We start from the raw sequence: 22,297 nt of genomic DNA, 5'->3' as shown, positions 1-22,297 counted from the left end.
TTTGTAAAACAGTAGAAAGCTGCCTCGGTTCACTGCCGTCCTCAAGAAAGTTCCAGTCACTATACAATATGTACAATTTTATTTTTGTGACATTTTTACTTGGCTGTGGTGAACCTGGGTGGGCCTGTCATCTTGAAATCCTTGATTCAAATTCAAATTTTAAATTCAAATTTGATTTATTTACAGCATATGGCACCTTTCATGCTAAAAGCAGCAACACAAAGTGCCTCACAGAGGCTAAAAACAACAAAGAAAAGAAAGAGAACAAAACAGAAAACAAGAAGTAACAACCCCCCCCCACCCCCCGCAAATACGCAGTGACATACCAACACACATGCACCCACACACTAGCTGCCATTAGTGAGACATTAGAGACATGGCCAGGCACCAGCACCTGACGGGAGAGGAGAAGCCACCTTTGGGGGGTCGACCAGAGAGGGCTCCCAGCCCACGACTAGGGAGCGCTGCCCCAGAGACAACCCCGACCCGGGCAGACAGGAGGCCCCACACCAAGGTGCAGAGTCCTCCAGCTACCTGGGCCAGAGCCCTCCACGGGGCAGCAGCCCCAACGTTAGACCAAAAGCACCTCCCAGTGTGGCCCCCAGGAGGAAACACTGGAAATGAAAATGGACTAAGACTATTAAGACAGTAGGAAAACTAAAGACAAAAACAGTAAGATAAGATAGAAATTATAAGATAAGAAAAAATCAATAAGAAAATCAAAAATCATAGAAAATAAAAATAGAATAAAATAAGTGAAATAAAAATAAAATGGATATATAAAATCAGATGAAATCATATAAAATAAAAACTAAATACAAAGCCTGATTACGTAAAAGGAATAAAGAAATAAAAGAAATCAATTAAAAGCCTGATTAAAAAGATGGGTCTGATGATTTTAATCTAATATAGTGGGTTCAGCCAGTGCAGTATAGAAACAAAAATATAACTGTGCAGTGAACAACAAACATCAAAAAAAAAATTCTGGATGGCTTCAATGCTTATACTTACAGCAATAGTATTTTTTACAGTGCTGCAATGTTGTCTCTCTGTCATACAAGTATCACAGAGCGGCGACATTATTTTGTTTTGAATCATGTTCATGTTCTGCCAAACTAAAGTGCTGTGAACGGAAAGATGAAAGAAAGCTGGTCTGTTGTACGGTGGCCCTGACAGCTCAATGCACTGCAAAAAAAAAATAATGCACTGAATGAATCATCAGATTGATCAGGTTGTTTATTTGCTCTCAGGGCTACCGTAACCTTCTTTTCATGTCTCTGTCGCTAAACGTCAATGTCTGTCTGTCATTTCAGTTTGAAAGCTTCAGGTTCCTCAATTGTACATCAGACATGTTCATGTTTTTTTCTCAGACAGCAATGGAGTTAGAGGTGTCGACAGAGTCAGACCAGACAGAGCTCCGTCTGCTGCTGGCAACAGATTGACGTCTGACGCTCATCTTCAGCTTGCAGCCCAGAGACCTCAGGATGTTGAAGAGCTGACGCCGGAACTTCACACCCACAAAGGCGTACAGGATGGGATTGAGGCTGCAGTGGAGATAACCAATAGAAGACGTGACAATCTTAGCTTTCTCCAGAGATGATCGGGCTCCACAGGTGTCGGTCTCGTTTTTAGAATGAATTGTTTCTGCCAAGAGCGTAATGTGGTATGGTGTCCAGCAGAGGAAAAACACCACCACTACAGCCATGATGACTCTGAAAGCTTTCTGCTTCTGGAGGCCCTGGCTGCCACATCGCAGCCTCCGCAGAATGCAGGTGTAGCAGATGATCAAGACAATTGAAGGAATCAGGAAGCCCACCGTTTGGTGGAGAGCGCTTGATGCCATGCGCCAATTTTCTACCACTTTTGTGTCATTGGTAAACTTAAAATAGTTGCGAATACACTCTGTTCTTCCTCTTCTTTCATCCAACAGAGCTTCCAGAAACACCCAGTCAGGGATAGAAAGGAGCAGGGAGAATAACCAGACTGCCAAGCAGCTGCCCTGAACCACCCAAGGCTTCTTACGGGAATACATCTGGGTGGCATGAACGATGGACAGGTAGCGGTCCAGACTGATGCAGGCCAGCAGAAAGATCCCACAGTAGAAGTTAACCTAGGGGGCGCAAATAAGACAGAGAAATGAATAAAAACCTCTCTATATAGTAGACCCATGTCTTTAATCACTATCAAGAACTTTCTAGTAGCCTAATGGGCTTCATGCACAGCTCTACTACTTCCTGAACTTAAGCCAGCTCCTTTATTTCCTGTTATTGTTATTCCTGTTATTGGACAAACTAATTAATCCGGTCAGACACACCTGGATTATTCAGTTACAATGATGTAAGACAGGAAATAAAGGAGCTGGCTTAAGTTCAGGAAGTAGTGGAGCTGTGCATAAAGGAAGCTCTGGTGCTTCTTTCCTTCTGCAAATGTCTTACCGTAAAGACAGCTCCAGTGATCATGCAGAAAGGGGTATGAAACGTCCAGCCTTGAGCTTGACCAGCCTGTGCAGCCCAGAAGGGCAGGGTCAACAGCAGCAGGACATCGGCCACACCCAGGTGGAGGATGAAGGTGTCTGTCACACTCCAGGTTCTCCTGCTCTGGGCCAGAACTCCCAGCAGCAATCCATTTCCCAGGACACCCATGACAAATGTCACAGAGTACAGAACTGGGATGAACACCGCCTCAAAATTCATGCCCTCAGTCGGGTCGCACACGTCACCCCCCTCACAACAATCCTCACTTGAGTCGTCATAGGTGTAATTTACCATGAAATCTCCAAAGAAGTCGTTCTGCAGAAAAAGATGAAACAGAAGATAGATACAATAGCATCACCACATGGTGGTGCTATCTATCTATCTATCTATCTATCTATCTATCTATCTATCTATCTATCTATCTATCTATCTATCTATCTATCTATCTATCTATCTATCTATCTATCTATCTATCTATCTATCTATCTATCTATCTATCTATAATTTTACTACAAAAGAAACCTGATACAAACTCTTGTGACAGTGCTCTGAACATGAACATCCACTTTTCCAGATGTATTTTGCAGGTGAAAGAGGACCTTCTTGTGGTTTGTCATGATGTCAGGAATTAATCTATACCTGTCAAATTCATCTCAGTTCCTGTTTTGTATGGAGAGAGTCTGGATGACTGGCAGGGTTTGTGAAAATAAAATGCTACAGGTTGCGTTTGGGGAAGAGAAATTCATGCACGCGTCCAAGAGGAAGCGTGTCATAATACTAGTCATGGGTTTTATTATTAATTCTATAAATGAACATTTTGCATAAAGTAAATACCTATTTAAGAACTTGTGGTATAATAATTATAATAATTATCCCCTTGTCGTTATACTGTACATGTTCCACAAGCTGACTACCACAGGGAGTTTGCAATGCTTTATCAATGGTGTCCTTTTGATTGATTCTTCATGCTGCAACTTTTCAGTGGATGGCTGCACCACATGATGATCAACACAGTGTGACTTCACGGTATGAGAACAGTGGAAAAATAGCCCAAACAGAAGAAAACGTTGGTGGACACAGAAAATAGTAAAAAATTATTAAATAATATATGCTGCACCAAAATCAAGTTTATATTCATCAGCAACTAGCTAATTCAGTAAATACATATATATATATGGAAGGACATCTGTTGAAACACATATGCATGATTTGTAGATGTGAACTGAAAACCCCTTAAAGAATAAAGATTAACTTACGGCCTAAAATCTTTGTAGTAAAGGAAAGGGTGAGTGCATCAAAATGATGCAATAAGTATAAGTAATAATAACCTACCAAATCAGACATTGTGATCTCCTCAGGGGGTTGTGGGCTGGGGTGACAACAAAGCAGAAATGTGCTGTATGATCCTGTTTCACAGATAGCAATGCAACGACAAGGAAGTAAAAAAAAAAAAAAAAAAAAAAAAAAAAGAGAGAGAGAGAGAGAGACTTCTTTGTTGCCCTTACTGTAGTTTAAAGAAACTATGTCATATCACTGTTGTATGTTAAATGGTATATGTATCTACATTTACTGGAATTTGATGTTGTTTGGTTTGGTTCAAATGACTAAGACTCTTCATTGACTTTCACATATGCAAAGAATGTTTTATATGTCATGTGTGTAGGCTGATGCACCTTCCAATGAAACTTATGAATAACAATACCCACATAAAAAATAAATTAAACCTGTTAGTTTCACTTTGGTGTGGAGGCCGTTTTTCAGAAATTGTTTGTATTTAAAATAAGTGCCTCGAGTTGATTGAATATTGACATTGTGTGTGTAGATGTGAGATGTGCTCATTTATTGTCCTTTGAGAACCTCGGGAGAACATTCAGTCGTCAGAACATCAGTGAAGACTGTTTTACTTTCAGGTTGATACAACTTTTTTACATCATCTTGGGATTTTAGAGAAATGTTTGCCAACTTCCATGTAGAATTTCAAAGCCAAACCACTATCATCACACAGGTTGACCATCACACGAGCCATGTCTGCTTTCATTTTCTTTATGTGCAAAATTGACCCTGCTATGCCATGCGCCGTTTAGTGTGCCTAAAAACAAGACCAAAGCAATAGGCAATACGTGACACTAAACCTGAATAGCTTTTAAGCATCTATATCAATAAAGTAGTATAATAGACAAAAACAACAGTCAAACAATACTAGCAGTGTGTGATGCTGGCGCTGCTACATACCTGTATAAAGACAGATGTGAAAACTGACTGCATGACTGAGCAGTCAAATTAAGGTCATGTTATTTACTTTTATTGACAGGTTTGGAATACATGCCAACACACCTTTGAATGAATGACATGTCACTGTTGCAACACACAATTCTGTCTCTTCAGAATGAATGAAAGATAAGAATAAAAAAAACTGAATGAATGTGTTCCTGCTGTTTCGTCAGTTCCTCAGTTTCATTATATAAGCAGTACCATTCAAATCCTAATTAGTCTTCCTCTTGTTGCTATTTATATATTGTTTATCAGCGTAAAATCTCATCTTTAATCATTCTTCAATCGTTTGCACAATCCCTTTCAGTGCAGTTATCTCCAAACCTCAAGATTTTATCACCTTTTTTTTAAACTCTCGGTTTTACTCCATGTGTACAGGCAAAGACAAAAGTGCGAGAACAACACCTGCAAACAGTACCGTTCATAAGTCTCTGGTGTCTCAAGCTTTTTCCTGTTATTCACACCTTTTGCACCTCAGTGCATGCAAACAGAGACCAGAGTTGTCAGAGCAAAACTGGATTGTGCTCTATGCAAACCATTTGAATGAAATACAATGGTAACAGCTGTTATTATTCCTGACTCTTAACTGCACGTTTTGAAATGGATTTCCAAAAGCACAACAGATATACAGCCACTGTTACGTAATGGTGATAGCTTGAATACAGCTCTCCGGACCACCAAGATGTTTCGTTTTACTTCGTTATCTAACACCTGCAATTTGACACCAAACAGCAGGAGAGTTCAAAATGGTTATATTGGTCTATGTCAGGTGCTAGACAGGATGATTTTTTTTTCTTGTAAATCACTCACCAATAGCCGTCAACTTTAGTCAAATTTCCAACCATTACAGTAAAATACCACTTCTTTTAGCAAATTTGTCAGAAATGTTATGTAGTAGGTGTGTTATATTGTGAGTGTGTCCTGGGGAAACCATGGAAAGTGTGAGTTGAGGAACTGAAAGAACAATACAAAAAAAAAATCCCAAGTTTCCATAAGCCAGTTTTATTTGAGCACTAGTTTTGTTTTGATTATCTTGTTGCTAAGACATAATAGCAACCAATAATTATACACAGCCAGCTGTCAGCAGTATCATATTCAATTTACTGCACTGAAGGCAGTAAGATGCACAAATTAAAGTAATAAAGGTATGTGTGTGTGTGTTCGTTCACTTAACACCTGCAAAAAGTGTTGTGTACAGTGATAACCTAGTAGCACCTGGTTTTAACTTACCACAGAGGCAAAGGTGTTGCTTACCTGAGTGTGGTGCACGAGTCCCATATAAATAGATGACCTCAATAATTCAATGACCTGATGCAGTAGTGTGAAAGTTAGCCTATACTTCTGAGGCTGGACATATAGAGGAGGGGTTGGGAGGGCGAGTTTGGTGTGTTCTTTATCGTACGTTCAACCTTTTTCGGCTTCAAATGGACCAAAATCTTAACTGTAGTACTAATGTCGGTCTGTGGTTGGGTCCATGAACAAACCATACTGAAAGGGGGGGGAGTGTGATGATCGCTTTGAGTAAGCGTTCTGCATATACGTATGTAGGCTTGGTGGGCAGAGTTGGCAGCATGACTCAATAAGTGCATTGCAGTTAGTCTGTTTTTTTGTTTTGTTTGTTTTTTATTAAATTTAAATTCACTCCCTTTTAGATGCATAGGACCTCTATATTGAGAAATAACATCATTGATTTGCAAGGCCATGTTAAAGAGACAGTTAAAATCTGAGAAGGTTGATAAACCTGCTTTTGTGTTTCAGCAGGTCATTTTTGCATTCTTGATAGGGGACAGAAATAAAATAACTGTGCATTCAAACGTCCACAGGTGTAAAACAGAAAGTCCACCATGAGCCTCCTCCTGGTCAAGCTCCACCTCATTATTCAGGGTGTCATTAAAGGGATAGTAGCATTTATTTTAAAGTGGGGTTGTATGATCTACAAATAGCCTCTAAGTACTTTAATTGCAGTAGCAGACTCTCTGCACTCCTCCCGTTAGCAACGCCAGCCCATAGCCCTGCCCAGAGATTTACAACATACGTACATTGTGGAATGGACCCAAAGAAACGGCCTATTTTCGCGGCCTAAAAGAGGTTCCATTGTTCGCTATAATATTTGTTTTTATTTGGACCTAACCAACTTACGTATCCCTCCGGCCCAGGGTTAGCGCCCGCCGATCAGCAGTTAGTTAGGTCCAAATAAAAACTGCGTTTTTCCTGCACTTTGAGGGGCTGGAAAAAATTATCTTATAGCGAACAATGGAACTGCGGTTTTTTTTTTTCAGGTAAAACCTTTTTTAGGCCACGAAAATAGGCTGTTTCTTTGGATCCATTCACAACAATGTAGTATGTTGTAAATCTCTGGGCAGGGCTATGGGCTGGCGTTGCTAACGGGAGGAGTGCAGAGAGTCTTCTACTGCAATTAAAGTACTTAGGTGCTATTTGTAGATCATACAACCCCACTTTAAAAAAATGCTACTATCCCTTTAACGCTATGCAACTTCTCAAATTTGGCTCTCCAACCATTTGTCGATAATGCAGTCCATGTCCAGATCAGTGACGACTTGAGGAAGACATCGTGGTGATCAGGTTCTCTGCCTTTGCTGAAGGTGCTTTCCAGTCTATTTCCTCCACACCTTCAGATTTCGTGTTACATTATCAGTATCAGTCTTGGTTTGGGACGTGTGAAGTCATGAAGATTTAAACCTCAGCTCACTGGCTGTAAACCCTCAACAGAAGGCAGAACATTCACGATAGAAAAAAAAAGAAGGTTACATTTCTCTTGAAAAGATACAGAAACCACAGTACCCCTCAGGATTTCCTGTGACATTTGTAACATACACATCCCTCACCCCTCACCATTTTGACTGACATATACCTCTACAGACTCTCAACCATCATGTATTTATTAATTTATTAAAATATTTCTGCTTTTTTGTATTTTCCTTTTTAACTGAAGCTTGCTGCCCTACCTGCTTTTTTTAATTGCCCCTCTGGGACAAATAAAATTCTTTGAATTGAATTGAACCTATACTTTTGCAGAGCAGCCATTAAAGTTTAACAAAAACTAACACCAAGTGAATATACCGTAGATGTGTTTCACAGATTTAAGAATTTGTCTAAATCATCTAGTTTGTAGCAGGAATAAGGGTGACATTTATTGCAACATCCAATATTCTTAACAGAAGACCTACCTTGCCGCAAATCAAAGTCATACACATGTAAGTACCATGAAATTCAAATTGTATTTATTTATATGGCACCTCTCATGCTAAAAGCAACACAAAGTGCCTCACAGAGGCTAATAACAACAAAGAAAAGAAAAAGAACAGAGAACCCAACCCCCCCTCCCCCGACACAAATACACACAGACACATAGAGACATACCAACACACATACACCCACACACATCCACATACACACTCACAAGCTTGCAAAACCCACACTAGCTGTCATTAGTGAGACCTTAGAGAGACATGGCAGGCACCAACACCCGAGGTGAGAAAAAAAGCCACCTTTGGGGGCCGACCACACTGAGAGGGCTTCCGGCCCACGACAAGGGAGCACTGCCACAGAGACAACCCCGACCCAGGCAGACCGGAGGCCCCACACCAAGGTGCAGAGTCCTCTAGCCACCCGGGCCAGAGCCATTCATGGGACAGCAGCCCCATCGGTAGACCAAAAGCAACTCCCAGTGTGGCCCCCAGGAGGAAACACTGGAGATACAAACTAATGGACTAAGACTATTAAGACAGTAAAAGCTAGAGAAAGCAGAAAGATAAGATAAGATAAAAGGTATAAAAATCGTGATTTAGAAGAATGTCAGAAACAGTCCAGTGAGCCTGAATTGTTTGCCAAACTGTTATTTGTTTGAGTGTTCAGTTTATACATTTCATGAATAACTTTGTTTTTTTTCATATGTATGTAACAGAAAGAAAAATCTGATGTAAACTAAAAGATATGTGTAAATATATGAACACCAATAAAGACAAAATCATAGAAAATAGAATAAAATAAATAAACAAAATCAGTTAAAAACATGTAAAATAAAGATTAAATATGATAGGAGGCCTGATTGAAAGGAATAAAAAGATAACAAAAATCAATCAAAAGCCTGATTAAAATGTAAATGGGTAAAACAAATCCATGTATAAAACAATAAAAAAAACAATTGTTATCAAACGCAACTGGATTTGGTTATTTGTCTTAGAAAACATGTCACCTCTCATCCAAGAGGCTTCATCAGTTCAAGCTTTGCTTCATGCATTGTCTTCTAAGACAAATCCAGTTGCGTTTGATTTAAATTTCCTTGAGATAACTATGACCTGGATGAATTAGAATATTCACAGGCTAATTGTTACTCTAATTCAAATACTCACAGAGCACATGGATGTTGAGAGGGGTCCGTCATAATATATTTCTATCTCATGTAACCATCATATTCCTTGGTGGTGGACAAAAAAAAGCCACAACACTGTTTTGGTTTCTTTTTTAAATCGTTGCAAAAGATTATTTAAAGGGCAGAGACAAACAAAGAGGAAACTGCCAACAGTACTTTGGTCAATAGGTGAACCTAAAAGGAATAGCTACTGACATGAGTTCATTGTAGTAACTTTCATGTTTGCAGAAGAGCTCCATCTGTTGGATACCATCAAAACCTAAATTTGATTTCTCTCTCTCTCTCTCTCTCTCTCTCTCTCTCTCTCTCTCTCTCTCTCTCTCTCTCTCTCTCTCTCTCTCTCTCTCTCTCTCTCTCTCTCTCCCTCTCTTCCTCACTCTCTCTGTATTCTATTTCTTTTTTTTAAATCTAAACTTTGATGAGCCGCAGAAAACAAGAGCCAGAGTCTGATAAAAGACAGCTGTGGTTGCTTCACTGCAAAGAAAAGGGTTGAGAGGAAAAATCCAAATGTTGTTTTAATTTAAAAAAAAAAATAATAATTTGAAAAATGAAAAATAAAAAATAAAAGTCAATGCACCCAAACAAATGTTCTTCAGAAAAAGGGACTTGTTATAATGAGACGGGGACTGGTGTGTTATCAGTGACCTGCAGGAAAACAAGCTGGCATGGTCGTTCCTGTGGAGACACAAAATAAACTGTGACTGTTACATCAGAATAACGTGGGTATGAAAACTGACAACGTAGCTTGTTGGATGTGCTAAATTAATGCACTGAAATGGGAGCTGAAGTGTGCAGACTTTTCAGACAATGTTTTTTTTTTTTTTTTTTTAATAAATCAATAAACAAATGAAAGAAAACAATGAAAGCAAGTAGGTGCACTTTGCAGACTTCTGTTCACATGAAATGGAGTGGGCTGAAGTTAAAAACATATAGTCCCACCCCTTCTCCATATGAATTAATCTTCCGGCTTCCTTTAAATGCTCTGCCAATATGAATGAATAGGAAATGAATAATATAGGCTACAATATATCAATATCAATGTAAGTTTTTGACAATATTACTTCTAATAAGTAGTAGGCTAAACCAAGCAAGTAAAGCATTACATAAATACACAGTTAATAAGTAAATAAATAGGAGATAAACTTACCTAGTAAACAGCCCATAATGGTAAAACACCTGGCTCTCTGTACCTTGTGAAAATCATATTTTTGTACATCCTTTAAATTAAAGTGCTAAATGACATCCCTTTATCTCCCAATTCATACTCCCCACAAACTGAAATTCAATAACCTTTCATGGTAGTGTGCACCCTTCTATGTTTAAAATTAAATGAACCCCTTAAACTGTGAGTCCTTTTACAGTGACAGTGACAGACAAAATGTTGGCCCCACCCAGGGGACACCGCAAGTAATGTCCAAACATGAAGAGGAGCTGTCTCCTGTCACAAGCTGGCTCCTGTTGTTTATAGTTTTTGACCCAATTTAGAACAATCCCTCTTACACCATTTCATTCCAGCTTTTTAGACCAAGTCTATATGTTATGATCTAGGTTTGTATAGATTGGACACACACAAGTAATAACTGATCAGTGGCCTATTTGTGCCACAGTAGCCTATGTTTGTGTAGTGTTTAGTAGGCCTATATGAATCTGTAGATAGTCCACATGATTATCACATAGGGTGTTTCTCTCATTGACAGGTGTGAAAGGAAAGCTGCAGAAAAGCACATAGGTAAATTACCATCATAATTTCTGTTACACCGTCCATGTCCGCTAGATGGCAGTGTGGCTCCTGAAGCTGGTCTGACTGCTGCTGCTTGTGTCAAAAACACGGAAAAGGACTCTCTACCTTCACAGGCGTCACGCGCGGTGATAGCGCTGTTTTTCTGAAGCGTTTGTGTTTTCTACTTTCCCAGCCCGTCCACCGAAACTAATCGTTCAGTTTTCTGTGAGCGTAAGCAAACACGTCGAACGGAGTCGGGTGAGTGTGTGTGTGTCTTGTCGGTGTGCGCTTTGACTTTTTCTGTGAAACGAAAGTGAACTCGCGGAGGCCCAGCGAAGCCATGGCTGACAGTATGGACGAGGACACGACGGAGGAGACTCAGCCCCTCCAGCAGGAGCTGACCTGCCCCGTGTGCCAGGGCATCTTCCGGGACCCCATGCTGCTGCCCTGCACCCACACTTTCTGCCGGGACTGTCTGACCAGAAGTTTAGAGTTCAACAAGAAGTGTCCGGTGTGCAGGGAGGTGTTTCATGAGGGGCAGGCCATCGCTAACCGGGCGCTCAGCGGCGCCTGTGAAATGTTCCTCAAACAGGCCAACTGGAAGTCCAACCAGAAACGTCCCAGCGAGGACACCTGTAACCTCCACCTGAAGCCGCTCGAGCTCTACTGCGAGAAGGACGAGGAGCCCGTGTGCGTGGACTGCGTCAGCCTGCACAGCACGCACAGGCTGTGGTCCATTAAGGACGGAGCTCCGATGTGTAAGGTAAAGAGCCCTGACCGGTTTTACCTGCCGGATGTGTGCCTCCGATGTAACAAATAGTTCCTATTCTCACCTTTACCGACCAGTAGTCTGCTGTAAAGCTGCAGTACCCTCCCCTATCTGACCCAGGCCCTGCTTCCTGTTTGGTTTCCCTCCCTGTCTCTTCTCCAACGTCACCAACGTCACCATTCGGAGAATTGTATTGTCATTATAAGTTTGAATGAAAAGGCACAAGAAAGCATGAAGAAAAGGCAAAAGTGACACTAGATTAAGATTATATTTATACCAGCCCAGACAGCTATCTGACATGGGGCATAACCTAGTCCTCTGATAGCAGGGGGTTGATAGAAGTACCACACTGTGTCACTATATGTTTATTACAATGAATAATGTTACTGACAGCTCATGATTCAGTCAGTAAATGATGCAAAACCATCAAAGATCTATTGTTCATATTGACCATGGACAGGATGGCCAGCAAGCAACTCAGAGATTGACTAAATTCTTTGACAAAATATTTCAGAGCGTCCACTTTCCTTCCTGAAAAAGATAGGACCATCTCTGTTTTATCTGACATGCTTTTCAAAAATATCCTTTTCAAATAGCCAACTCAACGTAGCTCCATCAGATCCTCAAAGACTACATGACCATACATTTTGCTGCGATACATTTACACAAAGTGTGGTGGGATGTCAGTGTAGTAGTTTGTTTGTGTGTGTGAATGGGGATGAGAAGGGTATGACCAGGAGTTAGCCAGTGCCAGCACTTTGGCATAAACATAAGATGATCAATAATCCATTAAATGGGTGTAAATGCAGATATTGTATGTGGCTGTTTGCTTTTTTTTTTTTTTTTAAATGCTCTGCTCTTCTTCCTTGCAGAAGGAACTCAGCTACAAAGTCCGTATTTTTGAAAAGAAAGTGGATTCGTACAAGAAAATGACAGTTAAACTCAACAGCACAGTGGATTACATAAAGGTAACGTGAGTGTGATATGATATTACATTTCTCTACACTGGGGTCCAAAAGTCTGTTGGAAAACTGGTCCAATGTAATAAACAAATAAAAGCTTTCTAGAATAACAAAATGGGTTTATTATTTGACAAGCTGTAGAGCTTGTCATTTGAATTCAGACATCTACAGCACTTAAAGCAGATGTTTTAATAATGATAAGATCATTTACCCCCAACACTGACTTTTTATAAGACACAGGTTACATTAAGAATCAAAAGTAGAGACTAGAGAACCTGGACAGTCCTTGCATCTAAGTTGTACTACTTAACAGAATATTTAATTGAGATCCAGTGTTTCACACCATATGAATGGTGCTTGAGCAACTGGACTTTCTATACGGAGCTAATAGGCACTGCAAGCTTGTTTAGGATGTATACATACTGTTATATTCAGGTGATGTGTATTTCCTCTCTGGGTGAATCCAGAGTCAAGCTGGGCAGGCAGAGAAACTGATCAGGGAAGAGTTTGAGAGGCTCCATCAACTACTGACCACAGAAGAAGCTCGGCGTCTATCAGCCTTGGCTGCTGAGGAGGAGGAGAAGATTTCTGCTGTACATGAGCTGATCACCACGACTAGCAATGACATAGTGGCTCTGAAAGAGCTCATCGAGACCCTGAAGAAGGAGATGGGCAACGATGATCTCCCCCTCCTGAAGGTAAGAGAGGGCAGCTTGACTCCAGAGTTCAAAGCCTTATGATTTGTCTCTGATGTCTTAAATGTTTTAAAGTTTTTGTAAAGATGCGCTGAACTAATCTGAGTCACTCTTTTTTATGTTTCAGAATTTCCAGAGTTTAAAAAGAAAGTAAGTAATCATGTGCCCTGTGTGCCTTAAAATCTTAAAATCTGTACATCCAATTATCCATGCAGATTAAACGGGTTATGTCAGCATTTATTGAAAAGATTTGCATGATTGTGGGATTTTTTTTTTTTTTTTAATGTGCAGCTGCAAAGTTGCATAATGTTTGTCATTCACTTCCATGAAGATTTGATGTCTCACATTAACTTCACATTTTACCGTCTCTGCTCCAGAACCCAGTGGGCTCATGACGAGCCTAGCCTCTCTCATGACTCTCTTTTGGACATGGGGAAGCATGTTGGTGCTCTGAGTTACAAAATCTGGAAGAATTTACAGGGCCATGTCAAATATTGTGAGTAAATGACACAATGAGAGAGCAGCCTAAACCAGAGCTGGAAATAAATCATCATAAAAATAATCACTGGTATTCATTAAAATACAAATCACTAAATCTAAAATCTAAGAAACTGTTTCATCTCTCTGTGTGCAGATCCAGTGGTGCTGAACCCAAACACAGCCACTCCATGGCTGTCCTTGAGTCCTGACCTGACCAGTGTGAAGGAAAGCGCAGAACTGCTGACCACCCCAGAAAACCCAGAGCGCTTCGATCCCTGCATCTTTGTCCTGGGTGCTGAAGGTTACACCTCCGGGAAACACAGATGGGATGTCATTGTTGGTGACAGCCCTAAATGGATTGTGGGAGTATGCAAGGAGTCAGTGGCCCGCAAGAAGAAGTTCACCGTCTCTACCAACCGCGGCGTGTGGTCCATAGGACTCAGCAAAGGGGTGTACACTGCCCTGACACAGGAGCGCACAGAGCTGCCATTGCAGCAGCGTCCTGAGAAGATTCGCATCAAGCTGAACATGGATAAAGGGGAGGTGTCGTTTTGGGATGGTGGAACGGCAAAGCACCTCATCACCTTAAATCACCAGTTTAACGAGAGGATGTTTCCTATTTTTGGCCCCGGGCTCCATAGCACACCTATGACTCTGGCCGAAGGAAAAATGGCTGTGCACACATCATAACCCAGTATCCTGCAGAGGGATGGGTTGTTGTCCTCAACCTGTAGAATTTGAGAATGATAACCATTTCCATATAGAAAGCTTGCTCAAGTCAGCAGTTAAACAGGGATGAATTATAACCCTAATTTGAAATGTAAACAAATGATTCAAATGTGCCAGTGACAAGATGAATGACAAATTGGGGAAAGATAATTACTATCTGTGATATCTAAAATATCCCTAAATTTGATTACTAAACAAATAGTAAAGACACAGTGCATTGGCCAGAAGCTTCTAATAAATGTTTAAAAAGGATTGCAGTTTGAGGCTGGCTTTAAGATTTGGTATTATAGTCTAATGTTGGAAATGAATGTAACTCTTTCTCTGAAACATAACTTGGAGTATAATATGTGAAAGCTGCAGGAGGCAAACAAAGAAAGGCAAGGATAGGTAAACCCTCTGAGGTTAATAAAAGCCTTGCTGCTGCATGAGCCATGAGTTAGAGGTGAGAAATGTCTTTCTGAATAATAGCGTGCACTGGGACTCTCAAAAGCTGAGATGTGACAAAAGCAAGACTGGCTCTATAGATCAGCAAAGGAGAATGAAGACTACTTTATTTAAAGATCTGCTTTAGCCAAAGAAAACTCGGTCGACTGATCTTATGTCACTTTACCACAGAGACAGACGTACGCTGAAAAAGTGACAGCGAAATAACTGCTGGTGTGCCTGATGTTGGAGATGGATTCTGACATTTCAAAAGGGGAATTAAACGTTCTCTCTTGACCCATTATAGAGCTGTTGGAAAGTCTGAGACCAAGCTCGAGGTCAACACCAAAAATTGAGTGTGAAATTAGGCTAACTTACACCTGGGAATATAGTACTTTTAGGGGGGTTTCGTGGTCATAGGGATTTCTTATCTTGGCAATGGTTTATTTCAATCAGGAATCAGAAGAATAGTCTGTCTTTATTATTGGTTATTTGTGTGATAATAAAATGCTTTAATAATTTTATATGCTTTTGATCAACCTTACATTTTCTAATTTTTTTAAAATGACAATTGTTTTGTGTTGCTGTACCGCTCCATACTGCATAGTTTCTTTGAAGAATGACATCTACTGCAACTGCTCTCCATGTAAACACTTGTTCAATAAAACACATTTCAATCAAATGGATTTTCTTTTTTTAATCCGACCGCATTCAATTATTATTGGATACATATGATATGTTGCACGTGGACATGAGTAAAGATTACAATTATATTTAAATGATGAAGACGAAAAGATTAAACCGGTGTAACGAACCATGTAAACATTGTTGATTCGAACTTATTTTTGATCATCGAGATGTGTAGGCTATACCATTGTCAGTGTCTGTATCCAGATGTTTACATAGTGTTTCCCGGCTCCACTGGATGGCAGTGTGGAACATGGCACTCTTTTGTGTTGGCAACCACCGGTTACTGCTGCTCGCCAGCCACAAACACTGAAACAACGGGCATCTGTCCACAAGACGGTCCGCACGAGCCGCGTCAGTGCATTTAAAGGGCTCCGCTGGCAACGAGCAGATCATGGCAACGAGCGAGCGAAACATAATTTCGTGATCACACAATGATTAATTAATCTAAAGAGTGGCTTATACTCGTCGATTCTGCAGCCACTAACGATTGCGCATCTGGATTTGGCAGAGCAAAGCTAGCAGAGGACCGTGTTGTCCCCCAGCAGCAGCAGCAGCAGTCGGCGGCTGCCCGCTGCGGCTCCTCCGGACTAGGCGCTACAAGCTAACTCAGCTAGCTGTCAGTCTTGAGCACTCGTTTACAAAAAAGCGCATGTGGTAGTTAGCGTGAAACGGGTCACCGAAAATGTAAATTACAATGGAGCTAAAGAGACGGGAACAGGTAAGTGTGATGATGCAAACTTGCACACAAACCGAATAACGGCCCCAGGCTGTTAACGGTACTCGTGTAGCTTAGCTTTTAGCTTAGCAACGCCGACATTAGCTTTGTTATGATAGCCTGCGGAGAGCCGCTTGTTGTTGAAACCAGCTGTTTCCTCGTTTAACTGGTTGGGCGCAGGAAGCGTTGTTAACAAACGATATGTTTGTGAATAACAGTCCTTGTTTTGAACCATTTGACGTTGCTGTTATATTTGTGAGACTTTTATACGAAGCTGAGGCTGCCGTACCGTGGGGGCTAGCAGTCGTTAGCTTCTTCTGAATATTTTTCCAGAGGCAGCCCCTGAGCCTCGCAGTGCGCATCAACCATTGTAGCATTGTTATTTTACCACCCCCAGTTGTGCAGAGTGAATGGCATTGCAGTTCACATTGCAGGTGTCACTCGGACCTTCAGTGAAATGGTCAGCGAAAAGAAAAAAAAACATAGGGGACACTAAGTTGTATTAGGGACCACCAGGCCATCTATATTATCTCCATTAGGAACGATTATCTACATTCTGCTGACATAGTTATAGTTATAGTTATAGTTATTCTGTCTTGTGTTTTAAAAGTATAGTCATCTGAAATGTCAATTGCTGCATCTTTTTGGTGCAGATGTGTTTAGGTGAACCTACATGAAATCATTTTCTCTCACATTTTCTCTCCTATCATGCAGGCAGTGCCAGTGATGGCCTCCCCCCTCCCTGTCTCCTTCATCCTGGTGTTTCTGCTGTTGGCTCAGTCACCTGTGTGCCAGGCAGGAGACTGCAAGGGCCACAGGCAGGTGTTGAGAGGACCACCAGGCTATGTCACAGATGGCCCAGGAAACTACTCTGTCAATGGGAACTGCGAGTGGCTTATCAAAGGTATCATTCATCGCCAAGTGGAACTACTCATTAAAGGGTAACTTGGAACTTGTTTGAGACTTACCACACTGATATTCACTACATGTTTTATATCTTCCAGCTCCCAGCAACAGTCATCGCATTGTCTTGAATTTCACCTTCATGGACACAGAGTGCACCTATGATTACCTTTTTGTCTATGATGGTGACTCCTACCAGAGCCCTCTCCTAGCCAGTCTGAGTGGAAACACTCTGCCTCAGCCCATTGAAGCCAAGTCCGGCAAGGTACCCAATTAAGATATGGCTAATTAGAAGCTCAAACATTGTAATCATACCAAATAACTTCATGTCTGTTATTTAATGTCCTCGTTCCAGATGCTCCTTCATCTCTTCAGTGATGCTAATTACAACCTCCTCGGCTTCAACGCAACCTACACCTTCTCTCTGTGCCCTGGTGCCTGTGGTGGTCATGGCCGCTGTGATTCCTCCACATCAAAGTGTCAGTGCCATCAAGATTGGGGAGGAGCAGCTTGTTCAACCCCCCTGTGCTCAAAGGACTGTTCCACGAATGGCCAGTGTGACAAGGTAAGAGTAGGCAACGGAGTAGTTTACTGAGATTACTGGTATTTGACAATTTTTCAATAATTCTTCTCCATGTTTTATCTCAGAAAGGAGAGCGCTGTCTATGTAGCCCGGGCTTCCTGGGTCACAGCTGCCAGCTTGGACTGCATGATGACAACGGGGTGGGGCAGTGGTCGCGTGTGAGTGAGGAAAACCCCTACACGCCTCCCAGGACTGGTTCTGCTGGCGTGTATCTATCTTCCACTGGAGCCATTTACTTGTTTGGAGGTGAGAGTGACACACTGAATTCTTCTTAATAAATGGAGGATGGTATGCTGCAAACATTTAATGTTTCGGATTCACATATCTGTAACAGAAATCTTTAGTATGAATCTGTAAATCGTGTTTAAGAATTGTAGATTTATTAAATTCTAATTTGTAACAATGTTGATCACTTGTTGATAATCAATATGTGAGTAATAGTGTATGTTTACTTCTTTTCTCTGCAGGATTTGATTTGAACAGAGCTCTTGGGGACTTGATCAAATACAATTTCACATCCAACATATGGGAAAGCAGGTCTTATGGGCATTCCCCTGTAAGTGGTTTGTGGACGGACACACACACACACACAAACACGTTTAAAATCATCACACTGCTGTAAAGTCATCCTTAAAATATCAGTTGAATAAGAAACTGGGTTCCTTTAAACCCTGTCAACACAGCTTAAATTCTACTAGAGAAGTCTCATCTTTTGACCAAAGGATGAAAGGAAATTAAATTAGTTGTGGCAAGCCAGCAAGGTTTCAAAGAAGACGAGTCAAGCAGATATAAACAATGGATCATTCATGAAACTGTCTTCTTGCTGTGTTGCCTCCCCAGATATCACGGCCACAAAACTGCATAGCTTGAAGCGTCATGTGATGAGTGCACTTAAAATATGCCTCATGTGGCTACTGACCAACTATAAATGAAGGCTTTATAGTAATTAGGTTATTGTAGTGCAAGTTGATGTGTTCCTCTATTTCCCGATTTCTTATTTTTTTGATTTCCTATGTATTTCATTTCAACGCTGTTCCTTTTTTTCCTGCTCTCTTTGACTGCCCTTGTGCTGCCAGGTGTCTCGTCATTCTCACACAGCAGTGGAGTGGATGGGTAACATGGTTATCTTTGGGGGAGAGCTCGCTAACGGATCTCTGGCCAGTGACGTCTGGATGTACCGGCCTCTTCAAGATGATTGGCAGCAGCTTGGCTTTTCAAGTACACGGGGCTCTCCTAAACTGGCCAATCACGCTGTAGCTGTAGTAGACGATTACCTCTATGTATTTGGAGGTGGGTTTCACTTTACAGTGTCACTTTGCAGTCATTGTTTGAATAAACTGTGTCATCTCTGGAGAAGTAAATATTTTAAACTTATTTTCCAGGTCGCACTGAGGAGGATATGTTTTCTTCTTCTCTGTATCGCTTCGGCCTACGTGGCTCTGGGCGGTGGGACACAGTTCAACCCACTGGTGGTAAACCCCCGGCCACTGCTGGCCACTCTATGGTATTCCACAGCCCATCTAGGACACTGCTTGTCTATGGAGGCCACAGGCCCACCACTGCCAGGTATAAACCCCCTCATGTATGAGTATGCTGGATACACTAATACACAAAGCCAGTAGGTAGAGAAAGAGAAAACAAGGCCTCTGACATTGCAGAACAAACTGAAGAAACAAAAGTGAAGTGAGCAATGTTTCAACATTGCTCACTTCACTTTTGTTTCTTCAGTTTGTTCTGCAATACACTCAGAGAAGATCCTATTTCTAGTTTTTAAGGACTAAGAGAACAGTTTGCTGTATAGTTTTATTTCTTTACAGATATCCAGATGTGTAATATTTTTTCCTGTCACATTAGATTAGATAAGATTATGCAGAAAATCTTGTTAAATTAAGCACTCCAGGATAAGATAAGAACAGAGTGGTGACTCAAAGAGTGTTTCAAGAGTAGTTCAACATGAAAATTGAAAAAATAAACTTAATTTTATGATACTGAAAGTAACCTTGTGGTATATTTTTCTAAGGTTTAGCATGAGGGTGAACAGCACCGATGTTTTCCACGTGGACAGGCGGTTTTGGACATCCTTCCAGTCCCGTTTCCCAGCAACAGGTCCCAGAGAAAGAGCTTTCCACACAGCCACTGTTATTGGAAATTACATGGTGGTCTATGGTGAGCATCGACAAAATTAGCAGACACAATGCATGCAGTGCACTCCTGCGTATATTTATCCCCTTTTCTTCTGCCTCTCTCTCCCAGGGGGGAATGTACACAATCACTACCAAGAGGAGAAGTGCTATGATGAGGAGATCTTCTTTTACCATCTGGGCTGTCACCAGTGGGTGTCTGCTGGGGAGAGATGGTCACTTCGTGAGTTCTTATAGACTTTATCCTACGTCACATCTCTCACACATTTATGAATGGTTGTAACCTGTCCACCTGCACACACAGTGCCTACAAAATGTTCTTTCTTTTGAAGGTGGAGATCCTGTGCGTGGACGTTACTCGCATGTTGCCGCTGTCATGGAAGGACGAGTGCTGCTGGTTGCTGGGGGTTACAGTGGTGTTGCCCGTGGAGACCTGATGGCATACAAAGTCCCACTGTTTGTCAGCAGTGATCAAGGCGACAGGGTGCGTGAAGGTGTCCTAATGTCACAAAACATGAGAAAATGAAGCCATGTTATTGGAAAGACTGTCACATTTACCCAAGCCCTATGAATACTAATAGAAAAAGAGAGAAAAATGTGTGTTGCACAAGAGGAACTAGGGATAACAAAATCATTGTGTGTGTGTTGCCTTGCCAGGATGCTGTTTGTGCTGAGGCACTGGATGAAAGTATGTGCCTCAAGAATCCAGAGTGCAGCTGGTGTGAAGGCCGCTGTCGAGAGTACCAACCCACGAATCAGGTAACGCTTCCCCCAGCACAACTACACTATTAAACACTTTGTCTCTGATATATGGATACAAATATATCGTAAAAATGTCCATACAAACATTATCAAACAGCCAAAACATTTTTTCACCTTTACTTGTTGTTATGAATGTGTGTTAGGATGATCCCTGCAATATCTAACCCCTGTTCTGTTCTGTGTGTTCACAGTGCGGCAGTACTGGTTGCCTGGGCCTGGCACGCTTCCTATCTGACTGCCAATCCTGTCTTGTGTTCAGTGGCACTCCAGCTTTCCTAGCCCGTGCCCCTGGAGAATTTGGCTGGTGTGTTCAGAATGAGTCCTGCCTACCAGTGTCAGGTGAGACCCAGGGAGGGAGGAAGGAGGGCAGAGGAGAAGCTTCACATTGAGAGAGAGAAGAAAAAAAGATGATGGGAGTTGACATGGGAGGGACTAGACTCATGTCGGGCGTGTTTCAGAGATGGAGCACGGTGATTTGACAACACCTAGCTGAGACTGGACAGGCTACTCAGACGGCGGTTTGACTTGCCTGTCCAGTCACATACTTCCTTTGGTGCCGTGAGGTCACGTGTTGTTACTCCTCCTGAACACACGCCACACAAAAGTCACAGATGACGTCCGTTGCAGTACAGTAGTACACTGTAGCAAACTGCTGTATTATGAGATATGAAGAGGTCAGATGTGTTTTTTGTGTGCTGACCTCTCCCTCTCGCTCTCACAGAGCGAAGTGCGTGCCGTGTGGACCAGATCTCTGGGGCGTACGGCTGGTGGGGGGAGCGTACCCTTTTCCTAACCTCCCTCCACTCCTGTCGCACCGAGAACTTTGTCCCAGGACTGCACCTGCTCACCTTCCAGCACCCCCGCAACGACTCCCAGCCTGACAAGGTACGGAGTCCAAATCTCAAGTGCTAACTGTACTAGTTGTGGTTGTGACTACTTCCCTCTCTTATACTTATCCCTCCTTCCTTCCTCCAACATTGCTTTGACGTTTTGACCTCCCTGCAATTCTCCACCTTGAAATTCTGATTGTTTCTCTGTACCTGTTCATTCCTCTTTTGTGTTTCTAACCTGTTAACGCCAGTGCTCACACTTGTCTTTTTTCTCTCTCTGTTTGTTCTGCAATGCGCTCATAGAGAAGATTCCCTTTTATGAGTAGTTTGTCAAACTTGTGGAGCAGTTTGTAGAGAATAGTGCTTTTGTTGATGTGTTTCCACTTCCATCCATCCTCCTCTATCCTTCATCCTCCTCACCCCCTCCCTCGCCAGGTTTCCATCGTCCGCAGCACCAACATCATCCTCAGCCCCACGACAGAAATGGATGTAGCCCTCCAGTTCAGGGGCTTCATCCACCCGTTGTGGGGGGCTCCTCCACCAGTGCCTCCTCCTACTGAGACTGTCTCCATGTGGGCTCGCATCCAGAGGCTCCATTTCGAGGCTCGAATGGCAACGGGCCCTAACTCCAGCCAACTGGTGAGGGAAAATTACCGTCAGACTTTTAATTGAATGAATTATTTCAAAACAAATGGCCTGTCTAAAATTGGAAAGTATTGATAAGATTAGTTTCTGTAAACACGGTCCTATAATATAA

The 22,297-nt window shown here is 41.8% G+C and overlaps 3 protein-coding genes across 4 annotated transcripts in view; 2 read left to right on the top strand and 1 right to left on the bottom strand.

Annotated features, from left to right (window-relative positions):
* Window positions 1-884: 884 nt before the first annotated feature.
* Window positions 885-3,843, bottom strand: cxcr3.1 (chemokine (C-X-C motif) receptor 3, tandem duplicate 1). Its single transcript, XM_083989018.1, has 3 exons — window positions 3,807-3,843; window positions 2,436-2,789; window positions 885-2,110 (listed from the first exon to the last, which is right to left on the bottom strand). The coding sequence occupies exons 1-3, from the start codon at window positions 3,816-3,818 to the stop codon at window positions 1,367-1,369; spliced, it is 1,110 nt and encodes a 369-aa protein (XP_083845144.1). The 5' UTR covers window positions 3,819-3,843; the 3' UTR covers window positions 885-1,366.
* A 7,123-nt stretch (window positions 3,844-10,966) lies between these two features.
* On the top strand, window positions 10,967-14,677 carry trim35-28 (tripartite motif containing 35-28). Its single transcript, XM_083989874.1, has 6 exons — window positions 10,967-11,621; window positions 12,500-12,595; window positions 13,057-13,287; window positions 13,412-13,434; window positions 13,662-13,780; window positions 13,919-14,677. The coding sequence occupies exons 1-6, from the start codon at window positions 11,199-11,201 to the stop codon at window positions 14,452-14,454; spliced, it is 1,428 nt and encodes a 475-aa protein (XP_083846000.1). The 5' UTR covers window positions 10,967-11,198; the 3' UTR covers window positions 14,455-14,677.
* Window positions 14,678-15,941: 1,264 nt separating this feature from the next.
* megf8 (multiple EGF-like-domains 8) overlaps window positions 15,942-22,297 on the top strand; it is a 28,742-nt gene continuing 22,386 nt past the window's right edge. For both annotated transcript variants that reach the window (XM_083990487.1, XM_083990486.1), the window contains exons 1-15: window positions 15,942-16,324; window positions 17,036-17,225; window positions 17,326-17,489; window positions 17,580-17,789; window positions 17,873-18,053; window positions 18,275-18,363; window positions 18,884-19,097; window positions 19,190-19,373; window positions 19,828-19,973; window positions 20,061-20,171; window positions 20,281-20,432; window positions 20,606-20,707; window positions 20,902-21,049; window positions 21,432-21,595; window positions 21,976-22,179. In XM_083990487.1, the coding sequence (XP_083846613.1) occupies window positions 16,301-16,324; window positions 17,036-17,225; window positions 17,326-17,489; window positions 17,580-17,789; window positions 17,873-18,053; window positions 18,275-18,363; window positions 18,884-19,097; window positions 19,190-19,373; window positions 19,828-19,973; window positions 20,061-20,171; window positions 20,281-20,432; window positions 20,606-20,707; window positions 20,902-21,049; window positions 21,432-21,595; window positions 21,976-22,179 (2,283 nt within the window). In that variant the 5' untranslated portion in view covers window positions 15,942-16,300. The remainder of the gene's footprint in view (window positions 16,325-17,035; window positions 17,226-17,325; window positions 17,490-17,579; window positions 17,790-17,872; window positions 18,054-18,274; window positions 18,364-18,883; window positions 19,098-19,189; window positions 19,374-19,827; window positions 19,974-20,060; window positions 20,172-20,280; window positions 20,433-20,605; window positions 20,708-20,901; window positions 21,050-21,431; window positions 21,596-21,975; window positions 22,180-22,297) is intronic.

This window comes from Trachurus trachurus, assembly GCF_905171665.1.
Source record: "Trachurus trachurus genome assembly, chromosome: 16".
Classification (NCBI taxonomy): domain Eukaryota; kingdom Metazoa; phylum Chordata; class Actinopteri; order Carangiformes; family Carangidae; genus Trachurus; species Trachurus trachurus.
The sequence above is the reverse complement of the archived record's forward strand: the minus strand, read 5'-3'. Positions and strand labels throughout refer to the sequence as shown.